This window comes from Oncorhynchus clarkii, chromosome 10, assembly GCF_045791955.1.
Source record: "Oncorhynchus clarkii lewisi isolate Uvic-CL-2024 chromosome 10, UVic_Ocla_1.0, whole genome shotgun sequence".
NCBI classification, from domain to species: Eukaryota; Metazoa; Chordata; class Actinopteri; order Salmoniformes; family Salmonidae; genus Oncorhynchus; species Oncorhynchus clarkii.
The window spans coordinates 36,859,011-36,874,824 of record NC_092156.1 but is presented as its reverse complement, the minus strand read 5'-3'; the positions used below and the strand labels follow the sequence as shown (position 1 = coordinate 36,874,824).

General features: G+C 42.2%; 1 protein-coding gene across 1 annotated transcript in view; it reads left to right on the top strand.

Moving 5' to 3' along the window:
• The window catches only part of LOC139418412 (teneurin-1-like), a 132,755-nt gene that overhangs the window by 72,734 nt on the left and 44,207 nt on the right, over window positions 1-15,814 (top strand). The window contains exons 7-11 of the mRNA XM_071167817.1: window positions 2,042-2,255; window positions 5,306-5,407; window positions 8,913-9,107; window positions 11,371-11,571; window positions 15,590-15,775. Of these exons, the coding sequence (XP_071023918.1) occupies window positions 2,042-2,255; window positions 5,306-5,407; window positions 8,913-9,107; window positions 11,371-11,571; window positions 15,590-15,775 (898 nt within the window). The remainder of the gene's footprint in view (window positions 1-2,041; window positions 2,256-5,305; window positions 5,408-8,912; window positions 9,108-11,370; window positions 11,572-15,589; window positions 15,776-15,814) is intronic.

Below are 15,814 nucleotides of genomic sequence, written 5' to 3'. Positions count from 1 at the left end.
CATCCCTCTGTCAGCCTTCCGTCTCACTCTTCACCCACATGGAAACCCACAATAAAAATCTGGACCAGGCAGATACTTCACCAATCAGTGAATTAGCTACAGTACTGTTGGCTACATACAGTACCAGTACTTTTGTCAAATTCATAATGAGCTTCAATGTATGTAGTTTATTGTTATGGAATGAATGCAATTAAGGAAATATCTAGTGGAACTAATGTGATGTCAGTAAAATGCCTAAACTCCCCAATCACTGCGTGTTACCAAAGATATTATCTAAGATTAACAGTTCCAATCATTCAAGAAATTGTGATCTGTCGTAATTCAATTAAATACTCCTTATTTATGGCTCATTTGTATACTAATTTGCATATGTAGGTGCATGGATACAGACAATTAATGAATGATAATTGAAAGTTTCCTTTCAAACCCAGATGTCCTTTTTGTTCTGTGAGGATGCTCATAATCATTATAGTAATCACACACACAGTACCAGTCAAACGTTTGGACACACCTACTCATTTCAGGGTTTTTCTTTATTTGGACTATTTTTACATTATAGAATAATGAAGATAGTGAAGATATCAAAACTATGAAATAACACATATGGAATCATGTAGTAACCAAAAAAAGTGTTAAACAAATCAAAATATATTTTATTTTTGAGATTCTTCAAAGTAGCCACCCTTTGCCTTGGCAGCAGCAAATGGGGATCCATAATAAACACAAAGTCCTGTCTCAGTGGGGCTGGCTAATCCCACACCATCATTAGATGTCTCTGTCAGCCAGGTCGGCTGATTCGGCTGATCCCAGTTCAGTTTTTTGCCCCTGCACGCAGTCACACATATGTTGCCTCGGACCATCCCTCATTACATCTGCTGATAGAATACCCAGCAGGTCATGGGGCTGAGCACTCAGGGTCACAGCGAGACCGCCACACAAGCGACTCATCTGTCACAAGGCTGTTTCAGCGGCCTCAGCAAACCCAGCAGGCTTCCGCATGATGAATCCTAATAGGATGTTTTTAGTCATTAATCTGAGTCAGTCCCCTTGGCGGCACGCACAGTTCAGACTTTTCTTTCAAGGAGATTTTGTCACTATTGGCCATTTCCGCTTCAGTGTGACATCATTTGCCGATCCCCAGCTGAAAGTGAATAATGGAGGGACTGCGATCGCCTCTTCTAGCTCCTCTTCTGCTGCTTTGCATCACTGACGAGTTGAAATGCAGGGGCCCGATGGCTATGGTGCCCCAGCGGTTCTACTGAATTACAAACATCGTTTTCCTTTTGTTCCGTAGGGGAGCATTTGTCTCTCATAAGAGAACCTGAGTCATAGAGTGATTCTGAGGCCTAGGGGCATGTCATTGGAGTTACGGACCTGGCCTCACCAAGCCCTGGGTTTATTATTTAGGAAGGGTGGAGGAGTGAAGACAGACCTCCCTCTGAGCCCAGCAGGCGGAAAGGCTTTGCTGCATGCAGTCACCAGCCGACTGCAGTGTAATACCAGCCCTGGCCCCTGCTTATCTCCAAGAGCACACACAAACATGAGTGACTCTGGCGCAGCTAAGGCACTGTGTCCCGCTCCAGGCTACTGTCATATCCTACTCATCTGGTAATACAGCATGGGGGCCTGTCTCTTTATTACGCTCATTAAGGGCAAAGTCAAAAGGTGGCTCGGGAGCTTTTGCATATGGTTAAGTTCCAGTTATTTTAAGATGGATGACAGGATACGATACAGCACATTATGATTTCTGGTTTTGGCTTGTTCTCAGAGATAGGTATGTGTGCTGTGATGTTGGAGGAACCCTCATACACCCTGTCAGTCAGGGCACGTCAGTATGCCGGCGCCGACAGAGATGGCCGCCTCGCTTCGCGAGCATTTCGCACAAGCATTTCGCTACACTCGCATTAGCATCTGCTAACCATGTGTATGTGACAAATACAATTTGATTTGATTTGCCCAACCAGGAACTTGTGATGTCCCAATTTTTGACTCTCAAACCATGGCTACATATTTAATCTGATGTTTTCTCTTCCTCCTGCAGTTTGACTTTGTCAAGCTCCTGGACGGGAAGCAGCTGATCAAACAGGAGGTTCAGATGGTAGCGGAGGATTCCAACGCGTCTCCCAGGAACCTGATCCTCTCCTCCCTCCAGGAGACGGGCTTCATAGAGTACATGGACGCTGGAACCTGGTACCTGGCTTTCTACAACGACGGAAAGAAAATGGAACAAGTTTTTGTTCTGAGCACTGCCATCGGTAATTGGCTTCTCGTTATGTAAAAAGTAGAATAGGTTCTCCACATTGTCAGACACTAATGAAAATTGCATCGCCATGCAATCATGTTTGGGAGCAGTAATGAAGTCTTATAATTACTGCAGATGTACAGAAAAATACAGAGCATGTGACATTATTTCCAGGAAAAAGGTTTGCGAAACACGCTGCCATTTTAACATCAAAAGGGTTGAGTTATGTTGCTCATTGCAAGGAGCTGCAGTCTGTCAGCCTTAATTGATTGACCTTTTGTCAACCGTCTGTAAGTCTCTGCTGAGAGACGAGACAATGCATTCCTCCTAATGCTCTCTCTCACCAGCCTCTCCTGAAAATGCTTTTGCTGTCTTTTAAAACGCATTGTTTAAAAGGTAGTTCAAGAATGGTACTGCAGTGTATTTCTGGAAATGTCAGTTTCCATTTTCTTCATAATTATGTAGAATATCTGAAGAGTTTTTTCCCAAACGCTATATCCACCAATATTTCACATTTGTGTTTTTTCATCAGAAATGATTGCTTATGGGTACCTTCATGTGTGTGTACATTTTTTCTCTTCTCAAATGTTTCATTCATCAATTTTCGAGGTCTTTGAAAAGTCTTTTTTTTTTTGCAAAACGCAAGTTATCTATTGTTTAGCTTCAATGGAATGTTTTTGTATCCTGTATATATGACTGTGATATGTGGTTAATCCCCCCATAGCCTTCTTAAGATGAATGCACTTACTGTAAGTTACTCTGCATAAGAGCATCTGCTAAATGACTAAAATGTAAATACTTTACGTACAGTACATACTGTATCTCATATTATTTATTGAGTTAATTTTGTCACAGATTTATAATTTGTACATTTCTTTATAAAAAGCATAGTTATTTGTTACATTTGACTGTGTGAAACCTAGCAGTACTACTTACAGGGTTGTATTTCTTTGAGAGTGAGGCGGATATATAGCATTTGTATATAGCATTTATAGGATATATAGTGCATTCAGAAAGTATTCAGACCCCTTGACTTTTTAAACATTTTGTTACGTTACAGCCTTATTCTAAAAATGATTAAATTATGTATTTTTCTCATTAATCTACACACGATACCCCATAATGACAAAGGGAAACCAGGTTTTTAGAGATTTTTGCTAATTTATTGAAAATAAAAACAGAAATACCTTATTTACATAAGTATTCAGATCTTTACTATGAGACTTGAAATTGAGCTCAGGTGCGTCCTGTTTCCATTGATCAGCCATGAGATGTTTCTACAACTTGATTGTCCACCTGTGGTAAATTCAATTGATTGGACATGATTTTGAAAGACCTGTCTATATAGGTCCCAAAGTTGACAGTCATGTCAGAGCAAAAACCAAGCCATGAGGTTGAAGGAATTGTCCGTAGAGCTCCGAGACAGGACTGTGTCGAGGCACAGATCTGGGGAAGGGTACCAAAAAATGTCTGCAGCATTGAAGGTCCCCAAGAACACAGTGGCCTCCATCATTCTTAAATTGAAGAAGTTTGAAACCACCAAGACTCTTCCTAGAGCTGACCGCCCGACCAAACTGAGCAATCGGGGGAGAAGGGCCTTGGTCAGGGAAGTGACCAAGAACCCGATGGTCACTCTGACAGAGATCCAGAGTTCCTCTTTGGACATGAGAGTACGTTCCAGAAGGACAACCATCTCTGCAGCACTCCACCAATCAGGCCTTTATGATAGATTGGCCAGACGGAAGCCACTTCTCAGTAAAAGGCACATGACAGCCCGTTTGGAGTTTGCCAAAAGGAACCTAAAGGACTCTCGGACCATGAGAAACAAGATGCTCTGATCTGATGAAACCAAGATTAAACTCTTTGGCCTGAATGCCAAGCGTCATGTCTGGAGGAAACCTGGCACCATCCCTACAGTGAAGCATGGTGGTGGCAGCATCATGCTGTGGGGATATTTTTCAGCGGCAGGGACTGGGAGACTAGTCAGGACCTCAGACTGGGCGCCCAGGACCCTAAACACACAGCCAAGACAATGCAGGAGTGTCTTTGGGACAAGTCTCTGAATGTCCTTGAGTGGCCCAGCCAGAGCCCAGACTTGAACCCGAACGAACATCTCTGGAGAGACCTGAAAATAGCTGTACACCTACGCTTCCCATCCAACCTGACAGAGCTTGAGAGGATCTGCAGAGAAGAATGGGAGAATCCCTAACTACAGGTGTGCCAAGCTTGTAGCGTCATACCCAAGAAGACTCAAGGTTGTAATCGCTGCCAAAGGTGCTCCAACAAAGTCCTGATTAAAGGGTCTGAATACTTAAGAAAATGTAAATTTCAGTTTTTTTATTTGTGATAAATTGGCATACATTTCTAAAAACCTGTTTTTGCTTTGTCATTATGGGGTGTGTGTAGATTGATGAGGAGGGAAAAATCTATTTCAATAATTTTAGAATAAGGCTGTAACGTAACATAATGTGGAAAATGTCAAAGGGTCTGAATAATTTCCGAATGCACTGTATAGCAAAAAACGTGATTATTTTTCTCTCTGAAATGAAACCATCAAGTGATAGATTTTAAACAATTACATTTCTGTCATTGAACAACCCCATGTCAAAGTTAGATAGTGAAAAAACACACCAATCTTTTTAATCATTTCTTTAAACAATAAAAGCTCATTTACAAAAAAAATTGAAAATGGATATATAGTGTTTTGGAATGAAACTCTTCATCTGTTACCTTATTGTCAATCATTCAGCATGTTAGATTATAATATGCCGTCAAGTGTGGTCAAACACAAATCCTTTAGTAGGATCAGAGCCCCCAAAAAGTTGGTATAAAAGAAATAGCGCTCCACCACGTACCTTTATTACTAAACACACGTTTGGATACCAACCAGGATCTTCGTCAGATCATTTGTGGGATCTAAATGATGTTTGTTTATTAATAAATGTCTCAACGGATGCACAAATTAAGTAATAGTCTTCATTATACCATGAGTTGGCACCATTTTTCTCCTTTGTGTTTCTAGCCCATATGTTGTGTTGTTTACTACTTTCTCTGTGTCTGTAGAAACCATGGACGGCTGCTCCACCAACTGTAAGGGGAACGGTGAATGTGTAGCAGGCCACTGCCACTGCTTCACCGGCTTTCTGGGACCAGACTGCTCAAAAGGTATATTACAGAGATTGAACAGGATCTTAAGCACTTACAAATTCGTAACATATAAAATGCTCTCTGTAGCCGATGTGAGTAAGACCTTTAAACAGGTCAACGTACACAAGGCCACAGGCCAGACGGATTACCAGGACGTGTACTCCGAGCATGCGCTGACCAACTGGCAAGTGTCTTCACTGTCGTTTTCAACCTGTCTCTGACTGAGTATATAAACCAACATGTTTCAAGCAGACCACCATAGTCCCTGTGCCCAAGAACACTAAGGTAACCTGCCTAAATGACTACCGACCCGTAGCACTCACGTCCGTAGCCATGAAGTGCTTTGAAAGGCTGGTCATGGCTCACATCAACACCATCATCCCAGAAACCCTAGACCCATTCCAATTTGCATACCGCCCTAACAGATCCACAGATGATGCAATCTCTATTGCACTCAACACTGCCCTTTCCCATCTGGACAAAAGGAACACCTATGTGAGAATGCTATTCATTGACTACAGCTCAGCGTGCAACACCATAGTGCCCTCAAAGCTGATCACTAAGCTAAGGACCCTGGGACTAAACACCTCCCTCTGCAACTGGATCCTGGACTTCCTGACGGGCCACCCCCAGGTGGTAAGGGTAGGTAACAACACATCCGCCACGCTGATCCTCAACACGGGGGGCCCCTCAGGGGTGCGTGTTCAGTCCCCTCCTGTACTACCTGTTCACTCATGACTACCTGGCCAGGCACGACTCCAACACCATCATCAAGTTTCCCAATGACACAACTGATCACCCATAAATATAATAATATGCCACACCAACATTACAGAAAACCCTCAAATTGCTGAAATAAGTCATTAAATCATTGATGAGACAATAGTCATATTAACTGATAACTAAAATAGCAGTGCAGATGGCAGTGATGTGGGGGAATGCTACACACTTTGTGGTGCAGCAGAAAGGTCAGCGTACCGCAAATGCCACTGATTAAAGATGTTTCTTTTGTATTTCAGCTGTACAGTGTACCACTTACTGTAAAACCCCATGTCATTGCATTTTCAAGTGAAAAACGTTCACATGTTAAAATAAGTGCTGAGCAATTACCCGAAATGCCGGTTAGTTTTTGTTTTTTAAACAACTAATTCACCAAAGGCTGTTCAATTATTTGAATTCCATTTAGTTCTTATTTTTTCTGTGAGCTCAATGCACACATTGCACAGTTTCTCTAGATATAAATCAAGTCAAGCCTAAACTGTGGGATGTAAGTAGGGAGTTGTAGTTTTGAACAGGCCAATATTCTACATAGTTTAGGGCAGGTGGTAACATGGTAATTAACTACAATGACCGTAATCCATTGTGCACCTACTTGTCCAGTCTCTTAGAGAGCAGTTGCTTCGCAAGGTATTTCTACCTGAAAATTAGTGATTGATAGTTGGTATTTAGCAGTCATAAAAGTTTGCTTTATTTATTTTGAAGAACTCCTAAAATTGTGATTTTGTCAGACAGCATAGGCAGCAGCTCTATAGAGGTGAGATGATGACTTGGAATTAAATAACACAATAACTGAAATATTTTATGAATAAATGATGGTTAAAGAAAACATTGGCCTCAGGTGAAATCCCAGAGTGGTTTCCTTCCCCTCCAGCAACTGAGTTAGGAAGGACACCTGTACCTTGGTAGTGACTGGGTGAATTGATACACCATCCAAAGTGTAATTAAGAACACAATACTAAAAGGGATATTTAATAAGTGATAAGCAGCAATGGGCAATTACTACCATCATGGGACTTTTATTAATTGTTTTATTCTCTGTTACAGCATTCAACCCACATAATACATAGTACATTTAATGTATTTATTCAACTAAGCAAGCCAGTTAAGAACAAATTCTTATTTACAATGACGGCCTACCCCAGCCAAACCCGGACGACACTGGGCCAATTGTGCACCGCCCTATGGGACTACCAATCACGGCCGGTTGGGATTCAGCCTGGAATCGAACCAGGGCCTGTAGTGACACCTCTAGATGGAGTGCCATAGACCCCTGTGCCACTCAGGCGCACAAATAAATTAACAAAACCGAAAATGAAAACTGTGATAATTTTTTAATAATCTAACCGAAATTAACACTACTTAAAATCTGTATCTCACATGTGCAGTTTCATGTTATCACATGTTGCTTTTACATGTTGTCACATGTTATCACATTAACTTGACATAAGATCACATGTGATTACTTGAAATTCATGTGTTTTTTTCTGTGTGGGTACTGTTTTATCAAGCCTCGTGCTTCATAATGCATTCTGCCAATATTATCAACGCTAAAAGCCATTCTGAATGAGAGTATTTTGATTGTCTCTAAGGATTATTTACAATCTTTGCATTAATTGAGGAAAGCAAGTGGTAATTTCAGATCCACTTTGTGGTCAAAGTGGTCTCTCTTGGCCCAGGCCGACCTACTCTGGTCGAAAGCCTTAATCTGTCTCTGCCTAAATCTGTGGTCAGGGAGCCACTGTAGCGAGCATAATGTGTCTATTACTGTTCCCGGTGTGGAACTGTGACATATTATGGAGACTAATGGACAGGCCAGGGTCTGTAAGGCATAACTTCCACACTGCAACAGTACATAAACAGACAGACAGACTGGAGGCACCCGAGATCAGAGGAGAGGAGAGGAGAGGAGAGGAGGAGACTGGAGTCATGTTCTCTCACATAGGTTTTAAAAACACTGGAAAATGGTTCACTATGAGTGTCTATACAGTACATGTAGCATAGGAATGAAAGACAATGTGCAAATGCAATATGTTAGTGATATGAGTTGTGTTTAGACTACACCCCAAAGGGTTAATGGCATGTGAGCAAAGATCTCTATTGAATCTATTTATACAGCACAGTACGTTCTGCTCTGGTGTTTACCATGTGTCTCCATGCTTCAGCCTCTGAGCTCTAAGCTTCTTCCTCGTTTTGTAAATATCAATTTTCATGCTAAGGCACCAAGTGGTGGATGGAGGGGCCTTGGGAAATAGAGGGGGGTGTTGGAGGGAGACACCGCCACTGCAGCGCCACACAGCAGCTACTGGAGTTTGACTCAGGTGCCACTTGAGCAAAATTGAAGTGCTTGAGAGATTAGGTGGATTTCACAGGAAGAGGGTCTGAGTGGGGGTGCGTGGCCTGTGCCCAGCGGAGGGGAGAGTACTTACAGCACTATCATCAGGGGGAGAGGATTAGGTGAATTCAGCTGCATGCTTATTAGTAAGATATTGGTGATGGGTGAAACCTGTATACGGCTCGTGGGGAGATCACCACTGGGGTCTCAGGGTGAGCACTAACTAGTACCTGCCTGTGCTGGAATGACACAAAGCTTTATAATTCACATCTTAGACAGCAACCTGTTTTGAGTGAAGGTTTTGAATGTGAACATGTCAATGCACTAATGCATACAGTACAGTATTAGGTGTATTTTCTTTACACCACAGTATTTCTTGAGGGCTACTGTCTTCATGTGCTTCCCTTGCAGACTCCTGTCCTGTCCTGTGCAGTGGGAATGGAGATTATGAGAAAGGTTACTGCCAGTGTCACCCGGGCTGGAAGGGCCCAGAGTGTGACATTCAGGAGGACCAGTGCATCGATCCCACCTGCTCCAACCACGGCACCTGTGTCAGCGGCATCTGTATGTGCAGCCCCGCCTACAAGGGCAACAACTGTGAACAAGGCAAGGATCCTGTCCTAATAATAATCATTATCGCTGTTGACACAGGCATAGGGATAGGATACAGTTGCATTTAGCCCAGCCAAAGAGCTTTGGTTTGGTGCGTCCCTTATCACAAAGTGCAATAACAGAGGCATGCAGAAAAGCCACTAGTTGTTAGTTCAGGGCTCTAACCACTAGCCTAACCAGTGTTCTGTTTGTTATTGGGTTTTGCACAAGGACACACACCAAAGTGTTTTATAGACTGTCTGATTAGGCCTACTATTTAACCACAGCAACAATAAATCCAGCAACCTCCTTTCACATCATTTTAATTATGGAGAGAGTTTTTGTGTGCAAAATCAGATTGACCCAATAGATTATCCTCTACACACACACATACACACACACAAACAGCCGCTCCCCGCATTTCATGCACGTCATGAAGAATGCTTAGGATGAAACAGCCAAATCAATTGATTGTCCTTAGGTAGTTGTATCCAGTGGGGTAATTATTGGCTTTGTCTGAGATATCCGTGCTAGAGAATAACCTTGAGCCAATGAGCCTGTGACTAGGATCCAGCCTGCAAGCCTTGTGGTAATTACTGTGGTTAACACTGCATAGATTTTTCTTTTTTGTAGTGTGCATTAGTTGGGTGGGTGGGGTTGTTCTGAAGTGTATCACGACTAAATGTGATCAATTAGCTCCAGACATGGATTGAAGCTGTTTATTGTTAATTCTTTATGAGAATCTTGTGTAAAAGCTGCACACGTTTCCATGTTCTTGTTGTAGATGGCCATGTTTTCCTCATGGTGCGACGCGTTCTCAGTAATAAACCATTCACTGCTAGGACACGCTGTTCTCGCAAGGTTACAGTGACACTGCTTTCAATGAACACCACTGAAGTACACAGACAATGTGATGAATCAGCAAGGTGTGATGGAGGTGTTTTGTGTCAGTACCTATCCATAGAGGAAAGATGTGATGGAGGTGTTTTGTGTCAGTACCTACCCATAGAAATAGGAAAGACATAGAGGAAATATGTGATGGAGGTGTTTTGTGTCAGTACCTACCCATAGAGGAAATATGTGATGGAGGTGTTTTGTGTCAGTACCCACCCATAGAGGAAATATGTGATGGAGGTGTTTTGTGTCAGTACCTACCCATAGAGGAAATATGTGATGGAGGTGTTTTGTGTCAGTACCTACCCATAGAGGAAATATGTGATGGAGGTGTTTTGTGTCAGTACCTACCCATAGAGGAAATATGTGATGGAGGTGTTTTGTGTCAGTACCTACCCATAGAGGAAAGATGTGATGGAGGTGTTTTGTGTCAGTACCTACCCATAGAGGAAAGACGTGATGGAGGTGTTTTGTGTCAGTACCTACCCATAGAGGAAATATGTGATGGAGGTGTTTTGTGTCAGTACCTACCCATAGAGGAAATATGTGATGGAGGTGTTTTGTGTCAGTACCTACCCATAGAGGAAAGTACCTACCCATAGAGGAAATATGTGATGGAGGTGTTTTGTGTCAGTACCTACCCATAGAGGAAATATGTGATGGAGGTGTTTTGTGTCAGTACCTACCCATAGAGGAAAGATGTGATGGAGGTGTTTTGTGTCAGTACCTACCCATAGAGGAAATATGTGATGGAGGTGTTTTGTGTCAGTACCTACCCATAGAGGAAAGATGTGATGGAGGTGTTTTGTGTCAGTACCTACCCATAGAGGAAATATGTGATGGAGGTGTTTTGTGTCAGTACCTACCCATAGAGGAAAGATGTGATGGAGGTGTTTTGTGTCAGTACCTACCCATAGAGGAAAGATGTGATGGAGGTGTTTTGTGTCAGTACCTACCCATAGAGGAAAGATGTGATGGAGGTGTTTTGTGTCAGTACCTACCCATAGAGGAAAGATGTGATGGAGGTGTTTTGTGTCAGTACCTACCCAAAGGAAATATGTGATGGAGGTGTTTTGTGTCAGTACCTACCCATAGAGGAAAGATGTGATGGAGGTGTTTTGTGTCAGTACCTACCCATAGAGGAAATATGTGATGGAGGTGTTTTGTGTCAGTACCTACCAATAGAGGAAATATGTGATGGAGGTGTTTTGTGTCAGTACCTACCCATAGAGGAAAGAAAATTCAGAAGCTGAGATGATTCAAACAATATACAGATGGTCAGGGGGGGGCATGAAGTATTTACTCTGACACTTTCTCGCTCACACTCTCTTTCTCACTGTCTCGCTCCCCCCCCTCTCTCACCTCCCTGGTTCTGCATGGCCAGTGGACTGCCTGGACCCTCAGTGTTCTGGCCATGGTGTGTGTGTGAAGGGGGAGTGCTTGTGTTCAACGGGGTGGGGAGGCCCAGACTGCGAGAGCCCCCTGCCAGCATGCCAGGAGCAGTGTTCAGGCCATGGGAAATACCTTCCAGACTCTGGCAGCTGTACCTGTGATTCCAGCTGGACTGGCTCTGACTGCTCCACCGGTGAGTACAAGAACCATGACGTACATACAACCTACATATATGCAGAGACATATATAGAGAAAAACATGTCTCTATCTCCATATGGTAGGTTTTGTCCTACATACAGACACACACTCGATTTAAGGTGCTTTCAGACTGTTACCTCACTTAAACCATTACCTCACATTCGGAGTCGGAATGTCCACTCCCAGACACTTAGAGGGGAGCCTTTGGAGTTCAATCACGTCCTTAACCTCCAATAAAAGGTTTACGTGTAGTCAGGCCCCCACTCCTTTCTGTCTGGCTGTGATTTAAATGACTAGATTGCATCTGCTGTACATGACTCTAACTTTTGGTCTTACCTCTGACTGAGTAACACAGACCCTGGCAATGTGTTTTTCTGCTTGTAATGATCTGCCAGCTCCTAGCAGAAGGAGACCTTCACACACCCAGCAGCCTATCAGACAAATTAGCAATCATTTCTCTGACACGCTGTGTGTAAATTGGACTGCGCTCCATGGCTCCCAATTCAGCCAAATGCACTTCTTGTTTCTTTATCAATATATGCATATGCATTGTTGCATACTAATGATTGTTTTAAAACTATTCATTTTTTAATATGCCTCCTCCAGGGAACAATAATGCCATGGTTAGGATTCATCCCGAGATACGCTCCTTTGTACAATTTAAATCTGTTATTTTTAGCATAGGCGTTATCTGTTCATCTGATTTTTGTATTTGAATTTAGGTCACCTTTCTGTCTGTTTATACAGAACAAATAAAAAATAAAAAATCATTGCATTGGATTAACATTCACGTCACTGCTACACTTGAAAAAGTAGAATGCCTTTATTTTGACTGTCTGCCTCCAGATGAAAAGTCTGCACTTCATTTGACGTGGGAATTTGTCTCTTACTGAAATGTTTAATTAATTTATTTTAGTCAGAGGACGTTGATAACAAGAGTTGCCACCAATGACTGTATGGTTCTTACTGATAACAGACAGTGTTGACACAGTGGTTGTAGAAACATCTCAGGGAAGCTGTTGTGACTGAGGCTGTAGGAGATGATGCTGGATATTCCTCTGTGTTGTTTGTCATCTTTGTCTAAAAGTTGTTGTTTTGGTTTTGTTCAGCCTGTGATACAAATGTAGATCTCATTATTGGGCTGTGACGGTCAATGTTTTTTTGGTAGCACATTTTCTCCTTCGCTCCTGACTGCATGTGCTGCCATAGAAATAGAATGAATAGAACGGACATCACCATTCAAGTCAATGATGGCATAATGGATGGACTGGCGGCCTTTGCGAGTGTACCTATAGGAGCAAAGCAGGAAGTAAAATATGTGCTCTGATTTGTTGATTCAACTCAACTGATATTACAAAAAATGCATTCCATTGCATGTGCCATAACAGTTAACATCATTTGAATTAACATTCAACATTACACGCATCCATTGCGAGTGTACCCATGAGTTTACCAGTCAAATTGCCAGGTCAAGCTCATTTTAGTCATTCTGTATCTATGTGTGCCATAGCCGCGGCAAGATGTTTGGAGTTGGGGGTGCTGACCACGGTGGGCTGGACAGCAACATAATCAACTAAAGCACTGATCATTGGGAACGAGCTCAGAATGCTAAGGCCTTATCCATGAATTAAATCAGTAAATAGGTAGCCTAGCCTAGCCTACAAAACGAAAACAATCCGTACAAATCAAAAGGCCTGATTAATAACATGACATCAATAATGCAGCCACTTCCCGAGTCCCCGGTGCCGACACATTCAGACTTTTCAGTGAGAAAACAGAAATCCACTTTGTGTAAAAAATAACTGCTGTAAAATGCATCATATTGGCTGTATTTTGAAAGTTATATATCTTGAAAACTTGATTGCTGACATTTTGGGACTATCAACAATGGACAAATGGAAAATGCCAAAAGATAGTTTTTGAGTAGAGTTTTCCTTTAAGCTCACAAATCAAACACAGGGCAAAAAGAAAACACCTGCAAAATGTGGTTGTCTAAAAAGGGTAAAAAATCTGTGATATTGATGAGAAAGACACACTTGTTTCGGTAGAGCAAATCGCGGCTCAAATGGCTCTTGCAGTCCTTCAGTTTGCAAATTAGGCAGGCTACCTAATAACTGAAGATGCTCAATTATATTGCTCAGCTCAGTCGCGACTCGCATAATTTGCAGGTGTTTCTGATTAATAGACAAACCATCAAAATAAAACCAAGCCCTGAAACAAAACGTAAGTAAAAAAATATTTACACATCATTTCATATGAAAAAACACGTCATTGGCACTAGTTTGCACAAAGCGGGCAGTTTGGTTTTGTCACTTCAACACCACATATATCATACTTTGACTTAAACAATGATTTATTACTGGCCATAGTCTTTCAGCTCGAGAAAGTGGATTTCTACTAGTGTGGGCGTTTAAGAGTCCATGTTACGTCCAAAACGGACTCAACTGCACGAATGTCCGACCATCCCGTCTTCAATCAGCTGTTTGTTCCACACTATTTTTTGTATTATTCTTATTTTTAACAGTTATGACTGTTATTGTATTTTCATGACTGTCTTCATCGATAACCATCGGTTATACGGTACTTGTGCCAACCCTACTCATGAGGCAGCCAGATCAAGAAGGATATCAGGTTCCCCAGTAGCCCAGGGACAGGTCTACAGATTAGCTGCCTGCTGCTAGCTGCCACACAACAACACACTAATACACCCTACTGCTGATGTCACTGCTTATTATATATATGGAGAAGAATGGAAACACAGTGCCAACAAAATATTATGGAAGCCTCCACCCTTTAGAATAAAGCCTGCCTGTCATATAAATTTCTGCTCATCTTCATATTATTAATGTTTCTGTTCCTAGAGTCCTGTATTTAGGTTGGGTGAAACCCTGAGAGGTGGGCTGCATATTAAGACATTCCTCAAAAGGAAAAGTAGTCCCTCTTTCTTCATTACTTTTGATGGCCAAAAGGGAAAACGGCACGCGTGGAGGTTATTTCGCTTTCCAATGAATTGGAGCAGTGTGGTGCCTCGGCTTCCATAACCATGAAAGAAATGTGCATTCACTCAACCCACACTTTTTTTCGAGCCTTCCAAAGCAAAGTTCAGTATTTCGATCCAAAAGTGGAAATTGATTTTGTGTTCACTCAAGTGTATGCAGAATGACTTGTAACGTTGACTGTGTGTGGCTGGACTGCCTATATCATTACCATGGAGTAAACCTACTGTAACCTGATTGTAACACACTAAAGTAGCCTATATGTATCAATGTGTTGTGTGTGATTTCTTTATTTTTTACATAGAAATCCAAGCGCATCGAGGATAATGGCAACATTCAACCGTTACTATAAAATTGTGTTAGACAGCAAGCATGTTGAATTCCATTGCAAGCAGATGCAGAGACAAAATGAATAGAAATGTCATATACTTAATGGTAGAAAAATCGAGATTAATAAAATGCAAATGAAGTGGTTATGGCATGATTAAATATGATGGATATTTAAATGTGAATGCCTTTTCCATGTGTGGGGATAAGTGGCCTTTCTGCGCCCGCAGCTCTTTCTTCTCTCTGCTGATTGGCTACTTGCTGATAGGATGTACTCTCCATATTCCATAGAAATTATTCATTGAATATCATTAAACCTCTAAAACTTTTAAGCATTGAATGTTTTATAACTGCACCTGCAGCACTCAACATAGTTAGAAAGTATTATAACAAACAAAATTTGAGTTTTATGTCATGAGTAGGTAGGTAGAGATAAGAATAAGAATAATATTTATAATATTCTTTTTCAAAAATCTTTATTTTTTGAGGTCTATTAGATGAACTTGTAAGACTTGCAAGACAAGATTAGTGTCTAGGATCCTGAATTAATTCATCGGAAATTATCACAAGTATTTTGGGAGCAATGATGCAGCTGGCCTTTGACATGTCCATCTGGCCTGTGTAGAGGTGTACTGTCTGTTGCCCAAAGCAGTAAGACCCCTGCCTGTCTCTCTCTGTGTCCGTGTGCAGAGGTGTGTCCGGTGCCCTGCAGTGCCCACAGTGTGTGTGTGGGTGGGAAGTGCCAGTGTGAGGAGGGCTGGGACGGGCCAGGCTGTGACCTGCAGGACTGCCACCCCCGCTGCAAGGAGCACGGCCAGTGTAAGAACGGACAGTGTGAGTGCCACCCTGGCTGGGAGGGAGAACACTGCAGCATCGGTGAGTCGCCCCTCCACCCCCCACCCCTCTGAGGACCAA